Genomic DNA, 18,872 nt, shown 5'->3' with positions numbered 1-18,872 from the left:
CCAAAGATGGTGGATAACTTCTGCATTAAGAAGACATAAATAAGCCCCTAGATGCAGGTTTCAGGGTTGTGAAAGTCCATACTGCCTTAACACCCTTCTTTTTCCCCCTCCTCCAAATGGCAATGTCTGTGGTATTTGAAGAATATTTTGAGATTCATCCCTCCACAATTTTGTGTACTTTAAGTCAAGACGCAGGATTTGAGAATCTTTAGTTTTCATATATGTTTTTTATAGTCACACATTTGTGCTCTCTCTGACAAAGTTTGCCTAGCAGGTTTCACTCTGTAATCTGGATTATCATTCTGACAGTTTATATAACCTAACTCTATCCTTATCTACGTTGTTTGTTACAAACATCGTAAATAGTTATTTACAGGAAGGAATCAGAGATGTGGTGCTGAATGGAAACCAGGCTGAAATAAAAATTTTATAAAGGAGAAGCAAGTTGTTCCCAACTCATTTTGTTTCTATCTTTCGAAAATATGACTGAGCTTCAAGCAGTAGATCTTGTCTACCTGGTATTCCATGACCAGTTTGATACAGAGAACTATGGAAAATGAATGTTTGACTCTAACAGAAGGCACTTTGATGCCATTGTAAAATGAACAATTAAACCAGAGGCAAAAATGTGTTTACTTGGAAAGAGAAAATGTTGGTCATGAAGGAGGTTATTTATGGATTTTCTCAAGGATCAGTCTTGACACTTAGCAATTTTCAGGAATAGGGTTACTGAAATTTTCTGACACAGTTTGTCTGTGTGTTGTCACTACAAAACAGGTGGAAATATGGTAAGGCTGATGAGCAGATAGGATTCTAAAAAAATACAGAGATTAAATTCACAGTTGCAGAGCTCAAGATCATGTATTCAGTTTTCGTGCAGCATGTCAGAGATCATTAAATGCAAAAAATGAAATAAATGAAATTCCAAATCTAACAGTCACAGGAGGACTACTCAGTAATTTTAGATGAGAACAGATGCAAAATAAGTCTATTAGGACCATTTAAGGAGAGGAATTTTTATTTTGTCAGCAGAGACTAGAAAAAATGGCTTATTCAGACTAGTAAAATTAATTCTGAGATGTCTGTTAACTATGAAAACATCAGAAGTAAACACCAGGTAAGGAAAAAAAATTATTGAAAGATGAACTTGACAAAGGAATGGATGTTTATAAAACTTCTACAAATAAATTTAGGCAAGCAATCTGAAATTATTCCAAATGAAGAAAATTGAGAAACTCAGTAACTTCTAATAGTACCATAACAGCAGCAGATGTGAAAAATAAACTACTTTTCAAATGAAATGTTTGAAATGAAAAAAATGTGCTTATGTGAAGTGGTCATGCAAGGATTTTATCCAGGATATCCTGGTTAGTCTTATATGTTTCTTATTGCCCTAGAGGGCGTGTTATTGTTTGACTACTGCTCACTTGTCAGGTGGCATAACTTAATCAACTGAAGAGCCCAGAGGTGAAAAATAGCCCCTATAGAATTCCAAGAGATTGCTCCCTGCAGGCAGATCTTGGCAAGCTTCATCCCATTCATCTATGTTGTCCTGCATTTGTTATGGAAATAAAATTCAATTGCATGACTCATGCCTTTTCCCAGTAATTTTCATAATCTTAGTCACAGCAATTACTGTAAATTGACTGTAGAATCTCTAGTGCCCTTCTGTTGTGTTAGAGAGAGACTATATATGACAAGAAAAAATGTGATTCATTTTTTACTTATTTTTTTTCTCATACCTGCAAATCATACTGGGAACATTGACATTCCTGTTAGGTGCTGTGAAAACCAGGCAGAGAAGCTGTGCTTGGGTGCGTCCCACTACCCAGAAAGGCTGCTATATTTTTGTGATTTCATGGTTCTGCTCCAAGTCTCTAATGCATCAGAGGTGACCACCTGAGCAGAGTTAGATGAGTCAGTGACTATCATGTTGGTAACACCAGATGCCTTGCCTAGTAGTCCATTAGTAGTTAGTTCTTCAATTACTAATGGAACTGAGAGGCAGAACTTTCAGTGACTGAAAAATTAGCAACGTCTGTTGTGGTTTAGCACTTGTAGGCAGCTAAGCCTCATACAGCTTGCTTAGCCCCCTGCAGTCCTGTCTCCCACAGGAGGAGGGGGAGAGAAAGGGGAAGGCAGAAGTGAGAAAACTCATGCATCAGGACAAAGAGAGTTTAAAAAGATGTAAACAAATCAGTGATGCAAAAACATTTACCACAAATTGATCCACATTCAGTCTCTAAGCAATAGAGATCTTAAAACTCACTCCCATTCCACCTCTGTCTCCTGCTTTTACTGCTGAATGTGACTTACAGCATATTCCTTTGGTCAGTTTGGATCCAATGTGTCAGCCTTGTCACCTCTCAGCCTCTTGCCCACTCCTAGCTGACTCACTGGGGCATCAGAGTGAGAAAAAAAAATTTGCAGTATTACCACTGTTCAGTTATTACCATTGTTTGGTTATAAATCCAAAACATAACACTATATGAGTTGCTATGAGAAGCACTAACTCCATTCCAGATAGAACCAGTATAATATTCCAGTGCTGAAAGAACAGGCAAAACAGTCCAGGGCTAATGAATAAATGGTTCTTCTTTCATTCCAATGGGATTTGCTCTCCTTTAACAAGGGATTAGTTGGTTGAGGAAGTAAATTCTGATTTTCTGATTCTCTAGTTTTAAGGCATTTCTGTCTCAGTCATAATTTTGTTGCAATGAAGTGCTAAATTCATGATTATGACACTTAGCACGTGATATAATATCTTCATCTACATTATGACACTAAACCTGGTGAGGTTTCCTGATCAGTAGACTAAACTTCTATAATTTTTAGGTGCTTAAAATGTAGTTCACATGTTGACACAATTAAATTTGTTTTATTACCCCAATGACCCTTGTCAGATAAGAGTGTACTGGCAAAACAATGCCTGTTGTAGTCTTACAGAAATCTTTTCTTCTATTTTAACTAAACCAGCAGCTTACAGTAAAGGAAAACAAGGTCACTATCCTAAAAGGAAAATTGAATTTTGAAATACACTTTAGTTTCTGGCAGAGCTAGAACTGGAAGGAAGCTGGGTGGAAGACCCTGTGTTTTTCGTTGTTATAACTTGTTGAGATTAATGTAACATAGTTATCACAATATATGCCTTGTCTGCCACATGTGAGATGATTTGGGTGGTCCAGTCATCATTTAAAGACACAGTTGTGTCCAAGGGAAACTGTGGGTTTTATGCTGAGTGATCTGGCAACTGCTAGTGTTGGCATAAAACTGCGTGTCTCTGGCCCTGGCAACAGCAACTTCTCAGGGAAAAAATGTAGGACTTTCTACTCTTTATGTGTCTTCTCTGTCCTTTTCTGTGGAAGCACTAAATACCCTCTGGTGAGGATTTCCATAGATTGCAAAAGGTGAACAACTCTAAGCCAACATTTGCTTTGGAAGAAGTTTAACTAAATGTTAATGTCTTAAGGATAAGAACACTACTATGACACTGTGAGGACTCTTTGTATTCTACAGTGTCAACCAAATCTAATGAAACACCAGATTCTTAAAAATCCTGGTTATAAATAGAAGACTGATTGTTATGATTTAGGTGGTACCCCCAATTCAGGGGCCCCCCAAGACTCCTCAAACCATGCACAACTCCATTTTGCTCCCTGGCTTTCCCCTTTTCCTCTTTCTGTAGCACTCTCGAGAGGAGAATGGGAGGAACAAAGAGTAAAGATTGAACATTGACAGAAGAAAAAATTTACCAGAAACAGCAATAAGCTAATGAAATGTACAGTAACAACCACAATGCTAATTACAGAAGTTACAAGAAAAGTCGACATTCACACAGAAAAAAACCCTGACAATAGAAAATTAATAAATCAGGCAGCTCCCTTCGCCTTGGTTACTTGCCCAAACCAGAACCCCATCGTGCTGGAAGAAAGTCTCTTTCTCCCACTCCTGACTATGATGTGAGGTGGTATAGAATAATGTCTGGGTCCTGGCCATGCCGTTTATCAGCTACAGGAAAAATTAGTCCTGTCCTGGCCAGACGTGGAACTCTGATTTATGTAAGGTTTTGGTTGTTGTGTCTTCTCTTGCATTAAAAATATCTAGTCTTCTTTGAGAACTTGCTGACAATGAGACTGTTCTCTCCGAGTTGCCAACTGCTGAATGCATTTGTGTTTCTTACTTCTGCATTTCCTCCTAAATGCTGTATTCTCTCACTGGGTAGAAGAGAATACCACAGGAAAATAAATTAATAGAGGGAAATATTGTAGATGTTAACAAGCTGAGTACATACAGTTAATATCCTTACAGGAAGGGATGCCATCCAGGACCACCTTGACAAACTTGAGAGGTGGGTTCATGTGAACTTCATGGAAATCAACAGGGGAAAGTACAAGATCCTGCCCATGTGCTGGGACAATTTCTAATATTGGTGCAGACTGGGGGTGAATGGATTGAGAACAGCTCCACAGAGAAGGACTTGAGAATACTGGTGAATGAGAATTGGATGTGAGCTGGCAATGTGCATTTGCAGCCCAGAAAGCTAACAGTATCTTGAGCAAAAAGAGTGTGACCAGTATGTTGAAGCGAGTGAGACTCCACCTGGTAAACTTAATCCAGTCTTGGGGCTTCCAGTCCAAGAAAGGCATGAGCCTGCTGGAATGGCTTCAGTGAAGGGCTGTGAAGATTGCCAGAGGTCCAGAACACTTCTGTGAAGGAAAGCTGAGACAGTTGGGAGGGTTTAGACTGAAGGAGAGAAGGTTCTGTTGTCACCTTATTGCCACCTTTCAACATTTAAAGTGCACTTATGAGAAAGGTAGGAGGAGACTTTTCACCAGTGCCTGTACCAACAGGACAAGGGACAATGGCTTCAAATGGAAAGAGAGTAGGTGTAGATTGGACCTAAGAAATTTTTTATGATGAAGGTGATGTGACATTAGAACAGTATGCCTGGAGAAATTGTGCATGACTCATCATGGAAAGTATTCAGACAGATTGGACAAGGCCTTGTACTAGGTGATTTTTGAAGGTTCTTTCCAAATGAAACCGTTTGTGATTCTGCAATTCTGTGATTATTCATGTAATACAAAAACCAGGTTTTCCATAAAATGTTCTCATTTTGTTATGTATTCACTGATTCCTTTGCTACCACATTAGCTGTTTGATACTTTCAAATATCTTCCAGTTTGATTTTTTCACAGAATAACTTGCATTTTTTTTCAGGATATTTCATTTTAATTATGTTTCTAATCCTCTTTTTGTTCACAATTATGTGAAGTTATAATTTGAAGAAACAAAAATCTTTGTTAGTAAATGTAGCATAGAATATTATAATGGCATTTAAATTAAGCCAGTAGATATGATAAATCACAAAAAAGAAAATAATGAAACACATGCACCCATCCATTGTATAATCAAAAGTGTGTTATGCAGGATACTAAAGACAGAATTCTTGATGTGAGTTTAGTAGGAGTCATTGTTCTCAACAAGGAGGTTGTATAAAAGTTGCAAAGATGTGTTTCAGTTGGCAGGTAAATACATTTTCTACAGTGGCGAAGCCAAAAGCCAACTTCTCTAGTTTCAAATGAGGTCAAGAGGCATCTCATTGTCAGAAGAAACAAGATCTTTGAATGTCTTTGCTGTGTCCTTTCAAACTCTCTCCAAAAGCATTGCTGATTAAGGGCACTATTGCCCTTCAAAATGTTAATGATCCCTGCAGAAAATATTTATTAATCTTATTCATCATCACAATAAGGAGCTTTTTCTGTGCTTAACTGAGTATACCTTTTATTTTTGCTTTCTCTCTCTTTCTTTTATTTTTAAGTACACTGATTTGAATTATCTTACCCTCACAGGCTGCTTAAAAAACCTCAAAGTGCTCAATGTGAGTTTCAATAATTTGAAGTCAGTTCCTCCTGAACTGGGTGATTGTGAAAATCTAGAAAAACTGGATTTGTCTGGAAATATGGAAATAACAGAGCTCCCATTTGAAGTAAGATAACAATCTATGTTTGTTTCCATCTTTTTTATTTGGCGTAAAAGGTATTTTATTACAGTGTTCAAATCTTTTCCTAACAGATTAAATCATATTCCTTGAAGTTTTTAACCATAATGTTTTACTAGTAATATCATTGAAAATGCCTTAAAAGCACTTAAATAGGGCCAAGGTACTTTGTTTTGGTTTTCCAGTAACTAAATTTTACTTATATATATTCTGATATATTAAAGAGGACAGGATCCTAAAGGGGATTTGGCTGTGGTAATAAGCAGAAGGCTGCAAATACCTGTTTTCTGTAAAAATAAAATACATCTTGGTAGTCAAATTCACATACACACTTTGTTCCCACTGTCTGTTTAAGTTTAAAAACTGTTTGGAAAGTTCTACAAACAGCACTGCATTTTGCTATGAGCACAAATATCTCTCTGAAAAGGATATTACATGTGAGGAATGCCATGAATGTATAATAGACTGAGAAAAGAACTCCCAGGCATGCACCAGCATTATTTTCTTTCTGTTGGCTGCATAACTGCTCTCTGCCACAGCTGCTCTGAGACTTATTGTCAGGGGGAAATAAAATCATTGGCTGGTACCTAACCACAATTTTTGCTGTCATCTGTATTTCTCAGGTTCTTAATATCCTGATTTCTAGGGGGTGAGTAGAGGAACCTTCAGGGAAAAGTGTCAGCCTCTTCTTTACTGATTCCTACTTTTTCCCTAAACATCTGTTACTGGTAATTCATTTGCAATGTTGGAGTGGATTAAACTTATGTGAGATCTGATTTAGCCCTGCTTATGTTCTCTTCCGAGGAAAGTAATAGTAATTAATTTTCTCCACTGACTTTTCATAGTAAAAAAGTTTATTTAAAAAGAATTGCTAAAAAATGAGTGAACAAAATGGAAACAAAGAGTGAACCTTCACACAATAAATGCACCTGGAAAAGAAATGCTAACAACAGAATAACCAGTGCAGGTGTCCTTTCTCCTGCCTCTTCTCCTTTGGATAGCAAAATCAGTGACTGAAACAGATAGAATTTAACTAATAAAAAAGAACCATAATGGAATCAGGAAATCGTATGTCCTGAATAGGCAAATGAATTAAACAAAATCATCTTAGAATATAAGATATTGTGAGAATATGTGAGTAAATTCAAACGTGTGGATGGTAAATTTACTCCCAGTCACTGCTGTTTTAAAACCACTGAGTGTTTTCCCAGCTGCTTACATATGTCTTGTAGTGGAAGGATTTACCCATGTTTATGCATTATGGGTAGCCTTTGCATGGAAACCTACCTGTGCATAAAAGTCTTTACAGGGCTGAGCCTGAGAGACCAATGTTTCTTTGGAGAGCTCTAAAATATTGTTTCCTTCTTAAAGTCTCCTATTCAATGAAATTGAAAGCCGCAAAAGTGAGCGTAGGTTATAGCCTAATTGTTCACTTAAAACTTAGGGAAAAAAATTGGAGTTGTGCAAATAACTATATATAATAGTAAAAACTGCAAGCAACATCATATTAGTATGGTACAAAAGGTGAAGAAGAAAAATATTGGCATTATTTATTGTGTTTCTCTGGAGGCCGAAACTCAATTTATATTTGTAGTGATCTGGGAGGTAGGCTACACAAGCTCTTCTGATTTAGATTATAAACTCAGTTTCTCAGAATCAAAATTTCAAGGGCAGCTTTGGAAGCTGAACATACAATTAAAGGAACACTTTTGTTGAATGATGTGAAATGCTGCAAAGTGTTTGGCCTTTAGCATACTCACTATGGCTCATATTATGCAGAACAAATGCATCAGAATCCTTGCTGACATAATAGGTGTCTAATGTTGACACTCAGACAAATAGTGATTAGCAGGTAACTGTTTAATAAATTAAAATATTGAATTAGTCTTAACAGTCTAAAAAGGGAAAACAGAAAAATAGTGCTGGGCTAGCTTTGAAAAGCCAAATGCCTACCTGTCTGATCACTTCATCCCCCTCTTCAGCATGACGTTGGGAGGAAATATTTTGAGAAATCTCATGGTTCAAGATAAAAGACAGGGAGATTGTTTCTCATTTACTTTTGTAGGCAAAACAGACTGTACTTTGGGAAGATTAATATTTGTCAACATATATTTCAGTGATAAGGAACAAAGGCAATAAAAAATTCTTCCCCTCTCTCCCAAGGTCAACTTAATTGCAGATTCCTATTCCGTCCCTGAGTAGCGCAGGATGGCAAGGAAAGTTATAGCCAGAACACAGTGGTTTATAGCTGCTTCTCCTTCATCCTCACACTTTTGTTCTCTCCTTGTCATGGGGGTCCCCGTGGGCTGAGCTTTTTTCAGGAATATCCATCTGCAGCAGGATGAGTCTTCCATGAGCTGTAGTGTGGAAATCTACTCCACCATGCAGAGCCTCTGCTTCCTCCTGCTTTGACTTGGTATTTCCTCTGTTCTTTCTCACTCTTTTTATTTTGTCCCTTTCCCTCTTTCTTAAATCAGTTTTTAGAGTGGCACCACACACTTTGCTGAGGAATTTTGCTGTGTCTTGTTCTCAGTCCCTTGGAGCCATCTGGAATTGTTGGTATCCATTTAGGGCAGCCTCTGGTGTCTTTCTGCAGAGCATCTTCCCCTGAACTCCCCACACTGCCAGCACACTGCCATGGACAAGCAATACAAGTATTAATGACCACAAGTTAGATTATATCATTTATTGTCCAATAAAATTGTTGCTAACATCCGTTAATCCAGTGAAATGCTCATAAGGGTTGGCTGTGTCTCTCATGTGGAGTCAGTACTAGGAACTGGAGATTATAATAAAGCAAATATGTGCAAGCTCTGTTTTAGTAGGAGAATGGCTTCTCCTTACAAACTAGGAAGAAAGAGAAAACTCGGCAATCAATAGAAAAAATAACATAGAAGGTTGATAAATATGTTTATCTTCTCTTAGAAAGTTAAATTTTTATTTGACTTTCAAGTCCTTAAAAGTTTCTTCTGGGAAGATTAAAGGAGTGTGTGAGAATGGCATCAGTATTCTTCAGTGTAAAACTTAGTGAGAAGTAATAAAGGCCAAATGCAGCCCAGTAGAAATTATTTAAGGGTTTTTTTTTACATAGAGTAATGGCCAGAGAGACATCCCATCCAAAATCTTTACATTATCCTTGTCCAAATGCACCTCATGAAGTGGCTGTATCAGCCTATAAGAAACATGCATGTCCAAGTGCCTGGACTATTTCTATTTCTATCTCTCTATCTCAACAAGAAGTATGTTGTGGGGAACCATGTCAAAGGCTTTACAGAAATCCATACATATGAACCCTTTCCTTACCTGTTCATGGAGTTATTCCACTGTAGAAGGCCACTAGGCTGACCAGGCAGAACATTTCCTTGGTGAAGATCCACTGGCTGTCCTGAAACATCTCCCAGTCTTCTGCGTGCCTCAGCATTGTGTGTTGGGTTTGCATGGTCAGGTTTTGGTAGCATGGTACTACAGGCTTCTATCAGAAGCTGCTAGAAGCTTCCTCCAACTCTGGGAGAGCCAGTGCCAAGGCTGGGTCAGTCAGAAATGGTAACAATGCTTCTGTTATATTTAATAATGAAATAAAAGTTATAGTGCAGCTGTAGTTGTAACCAGAGAAGAGTGGGGTAAGGATATGTAAGAGGAACAACTCTGCAGACATCAAGATCAGTGCAGAAGAAAGGGGAGGAGGTGCTGCAAGTGCCAGAACTGAGGTTCTGCTGGAGCCCATGGTGCAGACCATGGGGAGGCAGCTGTGCCTTTGCAGCCTGTGGAGCTCCACATCCAAGTGGATGCAGACATCCACTTATAGTTTCACCTTGGCCTTCCTCACCCCACCCTTATACAAATGGAGTATGTTCCTATTGTCTTCTCAGGCTACCTGTCCCTGCTTTTGCTGTGCATTCGCTTCTTTCCCTTTAGTTTTACCAGCAGTTCCCTGATTAGCCATTCTAGACCCTTTTCATCTTTGCCTAATCATTTACGCCTGGGCGTAGAAAGATATTGTGCATAATGGAAGGCATCCTTAAATATCTACCAGCTCTGTTTTTCACCCTTGTCCCTGACATAAGTTTCCCAAGGAGCTGCTATTGACTAAGCCCTTGAAGAGCTGGGAATTTGCTTTCCTAAAGCTCAGGGTCCTGACTTTGCTCTTCAACTGACTCATATCCCTCAGGACGGTGAATTCCATTAGTGTATGATAACTGCAGCCCAGGTTGCTTCTAATCTTTAGGTAACCAATTAGTTTACTTGCATTGATGACCTATGGGTCCAGGAACACATTCACTCTGGAAAGGCTTTCTATGGTCACAGGAGTTATAACTGGTGCTATTTCTCTTCTTTGCTTACCTGAAAAATATAATTATAAATAGTTCTCTCTTAAATAGTTTAATAATGCTAACAGGTGTGCCTTTAAAAACCCCTTGACATGATCAGGGATTTATTAGGCACTAACATTAGTCACCTATGATTTTCAAACACAAGAGTATCCAGAACAGACATAAATAACTTTTTACACATTAATAAAATTCCAATTGATATTTTAAAACTGTGATTCAATAACTGGAAAATTTTCAGTTTCTTTTGTCCTCTTTTTGTTGTCTGTCCAGTCCTCTTCATCAAAGCCATACATTTAGCAGGAAAAACAGGGGCACAAGCTCTATGCATGTGTGAAAACTTCAAAATAAGTGCCCACTGGGCATTTTCATATTACTTCTTGTTTTTGTGATCAGTGACTGACACATCTCAAAGTCATTACCTGGTAGGTGGGAGACCAGCCATCTCTATAGAAATGTAAAATGTTAGGTTGCTTTACCAGTACATTATTCCTCAAATCCATATGCTTCCAAACCTGTCTTGTTTCATTGCTATTTTTTTTTAATGCATGTGACAATTATAAATAAAAAATGTAATCAAATGTACCAGACATTAGCTTCCTAGTGGTTTCAGCATCCAGTAAGGCACTGGGAAAATTCACCCACAGGTCCTTCCTGTCTTATTAAATGGGACTATAAAGAATCTGTTGAATCTTTATGTCTGTAAGATTTTTTTATAGTTTGCAAAGGAGCCACACATCATATTTATTAAAAATGTTTGTAAGTTTTGCTAAAAATGGAATTTTATTTGTGAAGGTTTTCCAGGACAACAAAGCAGACAGAAGTACTATAATTATGGGATTAACTTGGAACTGGGAAGCCAACTTCTGGTAAATTTTTCATTTTAAATCACTAGGAAGAGTCCAATTGACTGTAGTTGGGCCATCATTTCTGTACATACATTTTTCAGTATCAGAAGGGGTTTTCCAATTGCTTGGCTCAGTTGCATCTCCATTTAATCTTGTCTTGCTTTGCTCAGGGCTTATATTCTCTTTGAATTTGCTTAAAGCTCATGATGAGTTGTTTTCCAGTGCAGGTGGTCAAAGTGTCAATCCATGCAAAACAACAGCTGTGTTATGGAACTGGTGTAAGATGCAATATCAAACATTAACAGGAGGGGTGTGAAACCCAAAAAAAGCAGGTGCAAAGGTGTTAGGTGTCAGAAGAGATTCTCAGAGGCCTTACTGCTGCAGGAGTTCTCATAAATGTTTTAATAGTTGAGGGGCTAAAAAAGGACACAGATCTATGTTAGGAAATAGGATTATGAAGTTAAGCATGGGAAAATGTGCCAGTTGATCCCACTCTTGACTCTGTGCTTATAAAGCCTTCTAATTTATACTGCAGCATTTTAAAACCACTTCACTATCAGAATAAGTCAGCAGCTAATAATAACAGTCCACTTCACTGGAGAGCTGACCCGTGCTTACCTCCATGCTGTGGTGCCAGTGACCTTTCCTTTACCTTTCACATTAGTTCAGTAAAAGTAGTATCACCTTTCGCAGTCTAAAATGTTTTTGTAATAGGGAATGACAGACAAGTAGTTTTACAGCATAAGGGAAGACTTAACAACGACCAAAGGGGCATAATGTGAGCATTAAAACATGGCTATATTATTACAAAAAGCATGAATATAACTGTAAAAGAATTCTGTGGTAGGAAAGAATATTTGGTACTGTTCCAGCCCTGCTTTCTCTCAAAACAGCTCCAAATCTCTTTGAAAGCAAAATAGGCTTTCAAAATTCTAATAATATATCCTTCATTCGTCTGTGAGATAATCTGAGGCAGATTTTATACAGCTACTGAATAGAAGCAGAGAGCAGAACAAATACATAGTACTACCCGACTTGCATGTTTTGTCTTGCAGACAAATGTTTCTGGTGCCAACATACCTGAATTGATGGGAATCAAAACAGTTATAGCTGGAGGGAGAGAAAAGCATGCTTTTTTCCATAAAGTACAGATGATGAGTGGTATTATTTATTCCTTAAGAAAAATAAAGTTGGAGAGTATAATTGAAATTAATGTATTTAATTTAGTACTGAATATATTTCTATCAGTTGTTAACTAATTACAGGTAGTTATATGATTGATTGACTCTTCACAGCTGTAAAAAGCACCTCGTAAGGCTGACTGTCCTTTTTATTCATCATCATTGATCAGTGGGAAAGATATGAAGACAGAGATAGCCTGATCACTTGAAAGTAGACATCATCCCAGGATTTTTTAATCTCATGTAAAACACGGGTAAGATCTCTGCCTTACTAGTCCTAGATAAAAGAACATAGAATTATACTCAATATAAAGTGGAAGAGATGTTGAATTTGTGTGGGAATTCAAAGAAGGATATGTCTCAGTGATTCCTGCTTTTGGCATCCTGAGATGCAACTCACAAGCCTGGACTTCTGTCATTCTTAACCGTATTACAAAGCAGGATGAACTCAGGTTAAGAAATGAATGACTGGAAAGCTTGGAACAAATACAAAAAAAGGAGACATTTCTTCACTAGCTGTTTAGACTATCCATCTAATTAATTATTTTTACTTGTCACAGAGCCATTTACTACTGATGGAGTTTAGAAGGAGATGTGTAATTTTATGAATAATGAAATCAAATGTTATAGAGGTCATGGAAAAGTTAAAACACAGTTTCGTAAGAATAAGATTTCCAGACTTCTCTTATCTTTTACTTTGCAAAATCAACCTATGTTTTTCCTATCCATTTTTAACTGATATGTGTTCTACTGGATTCCCTATCACCTGTTATTACTGTAGCCACCTCAAAGTGTTTCTTTCTGGATTAATCCAAGGTGATAGTGATAGTCTTGGTTTGCCAAATTCTGTGACTCAAAATTTGAGATTCCAAGTGCCAGTTTACTCGTGCAGTGTGGATGTGGGGTAAAAGTGACCAGTGCCTGCCTGTGTGTAGAGTTTGTGTGAAGAACGTGTATGGCTATGCGACAGGACTTGCCTTGACTGTGTCTGGTTACACGATGCCCGATTACATGGCTACATCACGGGGCCTGTATGCACCACAGATGGCTGCTGAGGGTTAGCTGCTGCTGACTCCTAGCTTCAGCTATGTCATATGCGGGCTGCCATGTAGTCTTGAGGCTATGATTTCATTTCATCTTGAAATACAGACGTGGTCAGTAGAAAATTATGTCTGAAGGGTGTGACAGTGGTTGCAGGGGGGCTTCAAATCTCTGGATCACATGTAGGCATCACCATTTAATGACTTGCTGTTCTTTTCTGCTTTTATGGTTTCTCTTTGATAATAGACTCCTTTCATTTAAGAGAGTTGGTTTAAGGAGAGGCCAGGCTACTTCAAGCTGTCTTTAATATTGCTGAAATATTTCTTATTCTCAGATATAAAATGCTCTTTGAAATAGTGGTTAGAGGCAACAAAAAAAAAGATATTGAGATTAGAGGACCTAATGTGCTGCTTCAGAACTGTAGAATGTTGAACAACATTTTTCAAAAAATGGGAAGAAATGAGAAGGTTCTAAAATTATAGGTAATCTTAAATTTCAATTAATTTCATTGCCATAATTAAAGTCTTGATATACTTGTTATATTACATACCTGGAGTGGTCCTCAGCATCTCAAGACTAGAAATCAGGAAACCTGTGTTCTACTTTCTATGATGTAATTCTTCACCTTGGTAAGTGACTTCCTGCCACTGTGTTTGTGTTCCATTATTTCCATTTGCTTGTAGTGACTATTAATTGTACTGAATCACCACAACAGAGAACTCTTACTGTGTGTTTTTTAGAGCTTTGCATCACAGAGATTTATTTCCAGTTTTTTGTGCTCTGGTAATAATGATATTAGTAGAGTAATAAACCCTAAATTGCAAATCTGTTTTACAAAAAAATTAAACTCTTAGATGTTATGACATTTGAATTCTCAATAAGCAGTATTATTTTACAAGAATACTGGTGAGGTGTTTGTGCTATATTCTGAGGTTGAAACAATTTGAACTGTGCTTCTTTGAACTGTGACATAGAAATAGAGATTTTCATTATTTGTGTAAATGTCATTTTCCTCAGAACTCTGCAAAGTAAATTAAAAACATGTTGTTGTAAATTCTAGAATCTAATTGTGTAAAGGTTTCATTTTATTGAGAGGTGCAATGATTTTTGGCTATGTTGCTCTTGTGAGGAACATTGTCAAAGAAAAATATGTCATGAATTACCAATTTCTTGCTCAATTGTTCTAACCTTTACAGCTTTTCCTAATCTTGATTTAGGTCTTTCAGAACTACTGCAAACAAAAAAATTAAAGAAAATAACAAAGTATTTCCATTCTGTTATTATCTGTTGTTCATCTCCAAATCCCATAATTTACCTAGAGGAAAAATTAGGAATTATGATGTTTTGTGTGTAGTGTTGTTTTAATCAGTGGGAAGTAATTTGGGATTAATTATTGTATATCACATTACATATATATAAAATGATTTATTTGTTCTGTTCACCACTAATGCATAGTGAGTTCAAGAGTTCCATAAAATTACTTTTTTCATTTTTCCGTCTTTTCCCAGGTTTCAGTCAGTTTAAGGAATGTTCTTGCATTAGCTTGCACTCAGTATTAGGTTTTATTTGCAGTTGTGAAAATCTTGACAGCTTCAGATGCGTGCTGTTAATAAATGTTACTCCTATGTATTTGCTCAGCAGTCATACTTTCTTTTGTTATATTCATGTTTTTATATGCTCAAAGCATTATAGAGGTATTTTTAAAATGTCATGGCCACAGAAAATATTATCTGATATGGCAGATGATATACACAAATATGTCAAAGTTTTTTGTTTTGTTATTAAAAAATTATGGGGACTGTATATGCCTCTAGCAGCAATACGTAGCTAAACAAAGATAAGTAGCTTGGATGCAATCTAGAGGGAATTGAGTAGTAAAACATCTGTTTGTAAGCTACTTATATTGATATAGGGCATAGAAATAAAAGTATAAAATGTATCTGAGCTTATACTGTTTCAGTACCATGAAACCTGATTCTACACAATTTGTCTTCTGAACAGCTATGCTGGGACAGGCCAGATGACTGATTTTGTTAGCCATTTTTTCTGGTTTTTTAAGAGACACAGGACAATATTTAGCAATCCAAGGGGCTTCTGAAACAAGCTTTCAGCTGCATTCATGCCTATATCTACCTGAGGTACTCTGAGCCAATGGAAGACATCTTGATATAATTTAGACTTAGCAGCTTCCAGAAATACAAGAGCATCTTGCCTACACTGAAGACCTGGCCAGATATATTCTATGCAGGCAGGTGCAATTTTTTCTTATACAACATTAGTGTATAATAGAAAAAACCCAATCAACCAATCAAACAACCAACAAAGAACCCAAGAAAGACATAATTTCCAGGCTTTCCAGTGAAGAGCAGGTGATTGCTATGTAACCATCCTTACCAAAGATTATATGGCTGAGTAGTATTGCTAGAGTACTGCTCTCCAGAACCTGTGTCACATCTCTGTAAATTTCACATCAGGGGAATTCTACCTCTAAAATGCATCTTGAAAGTCCAGCTTCATTACAAGCTTTCTAAGGTGTTCATTTTTATTTTATTTATCAGACACCTAATAAGAACAACATAATTCAATGGATCAAGGTTACTCAGTCACAGACTGGATGGAGTACTGCAAAATAGCAATGAAGCACCAAGAGCTGTAAGAATTCACAGCCTCATGATCTTAATTGCACCAACAAGTTCTTAGAAAGTAGCCAAATAGCTATTTGTACAAAATCTTGCTCACTGTACACATAACATATGTGCCATTCCTTAGCTTTCTTATCCAAGTCAGGAAAAGACCTCTTGCATGTCTGATTATTTTACTAATATTAGTTTTATTTTCAATTTGGTTTTGCATGTTTATTTCAAAGCACAACATAAAACTTCCTAGAGAAACTGTTATAAAATAGGGAGAATAGAATCCTTTGGGAAGAGATATAGTCAAAATTTTTCCTGTTAGCTTTGTCACTACCTGAAGAAAAGTAAATAAAAAAATCCATGTGAGTCTAGTAGTGCTATAAGAAAGGAAGGAAGAGGAGGAAGAGAAAATTTGCTGTAATCCTGTCAAGCCACAAAACAGTGGCCTATTTTGTTGAATTGTTGACAGTGTCCCAGTTGTAGGTTTGCATACTATCAGTGTCATACACATGTGGTCTGTGAAGTTACAAGAAAAATAACTTTTATAGTGGATATTTTGCAACAATATGCTGCACTAGATGTGGTCTAATTCGAGACAGGATATGTCACAGTGTGCAAAGTAGTCTTATCTACATTGTGAATTTCACAAATATGGGGATTTTCTTTATGAAACTCCTGCTTCAAGAAGACAAATCCAGATCCAAGTTGCAGGGTTCTCCTGCTGGTAGGCAATTGTTCACCACTGCTGTACTTCTCAGTGCCAATAACAGCAGAATCTTGTGCACTTTGGTGAAGTTACTCTGTGCCATGACAAAAAAGAATTTCCACCATTTCTGTTTGCAAGGCAAAAAAACCACAGAGGTGCCTATTCCTGGTATCATAAAGATGGTTCACAAATTGCAAATCTTCTGACCTCTGCTGCTGAGGTATCTTTTTGGCTATAACATTATGTTTTCCTCTTAATTTATTAGTAAGCTGATTTCTGGCTGACATTTCATGAAAGTCTTTTTTCCAAGCTTATCAAGCTATCTCTGGTTGATCTGGTGTAGAACACAGATTGTTGTTGTTGCCCAGCCCCAGTATATATGTGGTGAAATAATTTCATCATCAATCATCCAAATGGGGTGATTGTAAAAAATTGGAACTACAGAACCACATCCTTTTATTTCTATTATTTTCTCCCACAATTTCTTTATTTTGCATCTGTCAATATTGCATCATTACTTGGTTCTCTTGTGCTGATATTACCTCTTCAAACATCCTTGAGAATCTTTTCTTTTAAAGTGAATGGTTACTATTTTATCAATGTAAAATGAAATAGCCAATGTATTATGATTCTTTGTTTGAGCTGTCATCTTTGTTTATAATATATTTTTTAAGTTACTGCAGAATAAAATTTCCATATCTTTTGGATGTTTTTCCTACATCCCATTTTGGAAAATAGTGATTTATTCTGGGTTTTAGAATGAGTTTGAATTAGCTCAAATGGGCATACTCAGTTTTTTGAACCAGAAGAGTAACTTCACAAGATGCATTGTGTTGTCATGGCAAACCAGAATCGTAGTACATGCTTAAATCATAATTAAGAGGGTACTGTCTGAAGAGTTTTTCTTCTGAATAGTATTGCTATGCACCTTGAAGCAGAAATGAAAGAATGTTTTTGGGTTTGTCTCTATTCTGTTGTAAGAGTAAACAATATTGATAATTTCTTGGTGAAGGAACAGAATATATCTTTAAAGAGTCTTTTGATAGGTTCAAAGGCACTTTGTCTCCAAACATACTGGATAGGTTAGTTAATGTCCATATGCTATTGACATTGCTGTTCTTCCTCTTCTAATGGTTTTTAATTGAAACATGTAAAGAGTACACCCCCAAGGCGAGCTACTGGACCTATTTAAGTCAATGAAAAATCTTTAATTGACCTTTGGTAGAGCCTAGTTTTCCCTTATGAAGTGTGTCCTTAATTTACAAGTTTTGGAAATTTGGATATGACATGACTTTATGATGGCAAAGCTTATGATAGCAAATAATATATGCAGAGTGTGTAGCTGCAGCATCAAAGCTATGAAAATTTAACATGAGTAATCAATGTAATTTTATTTTTTGGGACAAAAGACATATTTGGCTTTAGCCCAGGAAATCCTTAATTGTGTACTTAATTTCATGCATGTGACTCTTCTGTTGGCTTAGAACAACTCCTACATTTAGACTTAAATACATAATTCACATTCTTAGGGATTTTAACAGTATGATGATAGCCCTGTCCTCATTACTATGTAATTCTTCAATCACCTGTGAATGATCAATACCTGATACTTTTGTGAACATTTTATGTGTTGCATGTATTTTGTAAATATTGAATAAAACTGATTTCCTCAGTTTTTTTGTAGAGCTAATGAAAGATTTATACATACAAAAAAACTGCTTTAATAACAAGCAAAGTCCCTTTCTATGAACTTCTAATACTAAGATTATCATAGTTACATTTACATTATTAGACACTAAACTTTAGCTTTTTGGATGACGAATGATGAACAATGAAAGGGGACAATGTTAAGCTTCCAAGTAAATTGTTTGGTATAAGGATAACAGTGATTGTTGGGGGTTAACTCTACAAAATGTTTAGGGTCTTAGCACTGGAAAATCAGAATGATGCCATCACAATGAAGGCTGTCTTTCACTTGCATTTCTTGGGTATTGCTTACCAAGATCCAATCAGTGAGAAATGCCTCTGCCCTATTTAAGGTGCAAACAACACCATATGCTGAAGTTAACAGCACAGATTTTATTTAATAATCAGTGTGAGGTAGAAAGAAAGAAGTGGAAAAGGCAGAGTGGAA

The 18,872-nt window shown here is 36.7% G+C and overlaps 1 protein-coding gene across 1 annotated transcript in view; it reads left to right on the top strand.

Annotated features, from left to right (window-relative positions):
* Positions 1-18,872, top strand: part of LRRC2 (leucine rich repeat containing 2) — a 73,559-nt gene that overhangs the window by 43,682 nt on the left and 11,005 nt on the right. The window contains exon 5 of the mRNA XM_058044270.1: positions 5,853-5,989. Within this exon, the coding sequence (XP_057900253.1) occupies positions 5,853-5,989 (137 nt within the window). The remainder of the gene's footprint in view (positions 1-5,852; positions 5,990-18,872) is intronic.

This window comes from Melospiza georgiana, chromosome Z (assembly GCF_028018845.1).
Source record: "Melospiza georgiana isolate bMelGeo1 chromosome Z, bMelGeo1.pri, whole genome shotgun sequence".
Classification (NCBI taxonomy): domain Eukaryota; kingdom Metazoa; phylum Chordata; class Aves; order Passeriformes; family Passerellidae; genus Melospiza; species Melospiza georgiana.
Note: the sequence above shows the minus strand (reverse complement) of the source record. Positions and strands in the feature narration are given on the sequence as shown.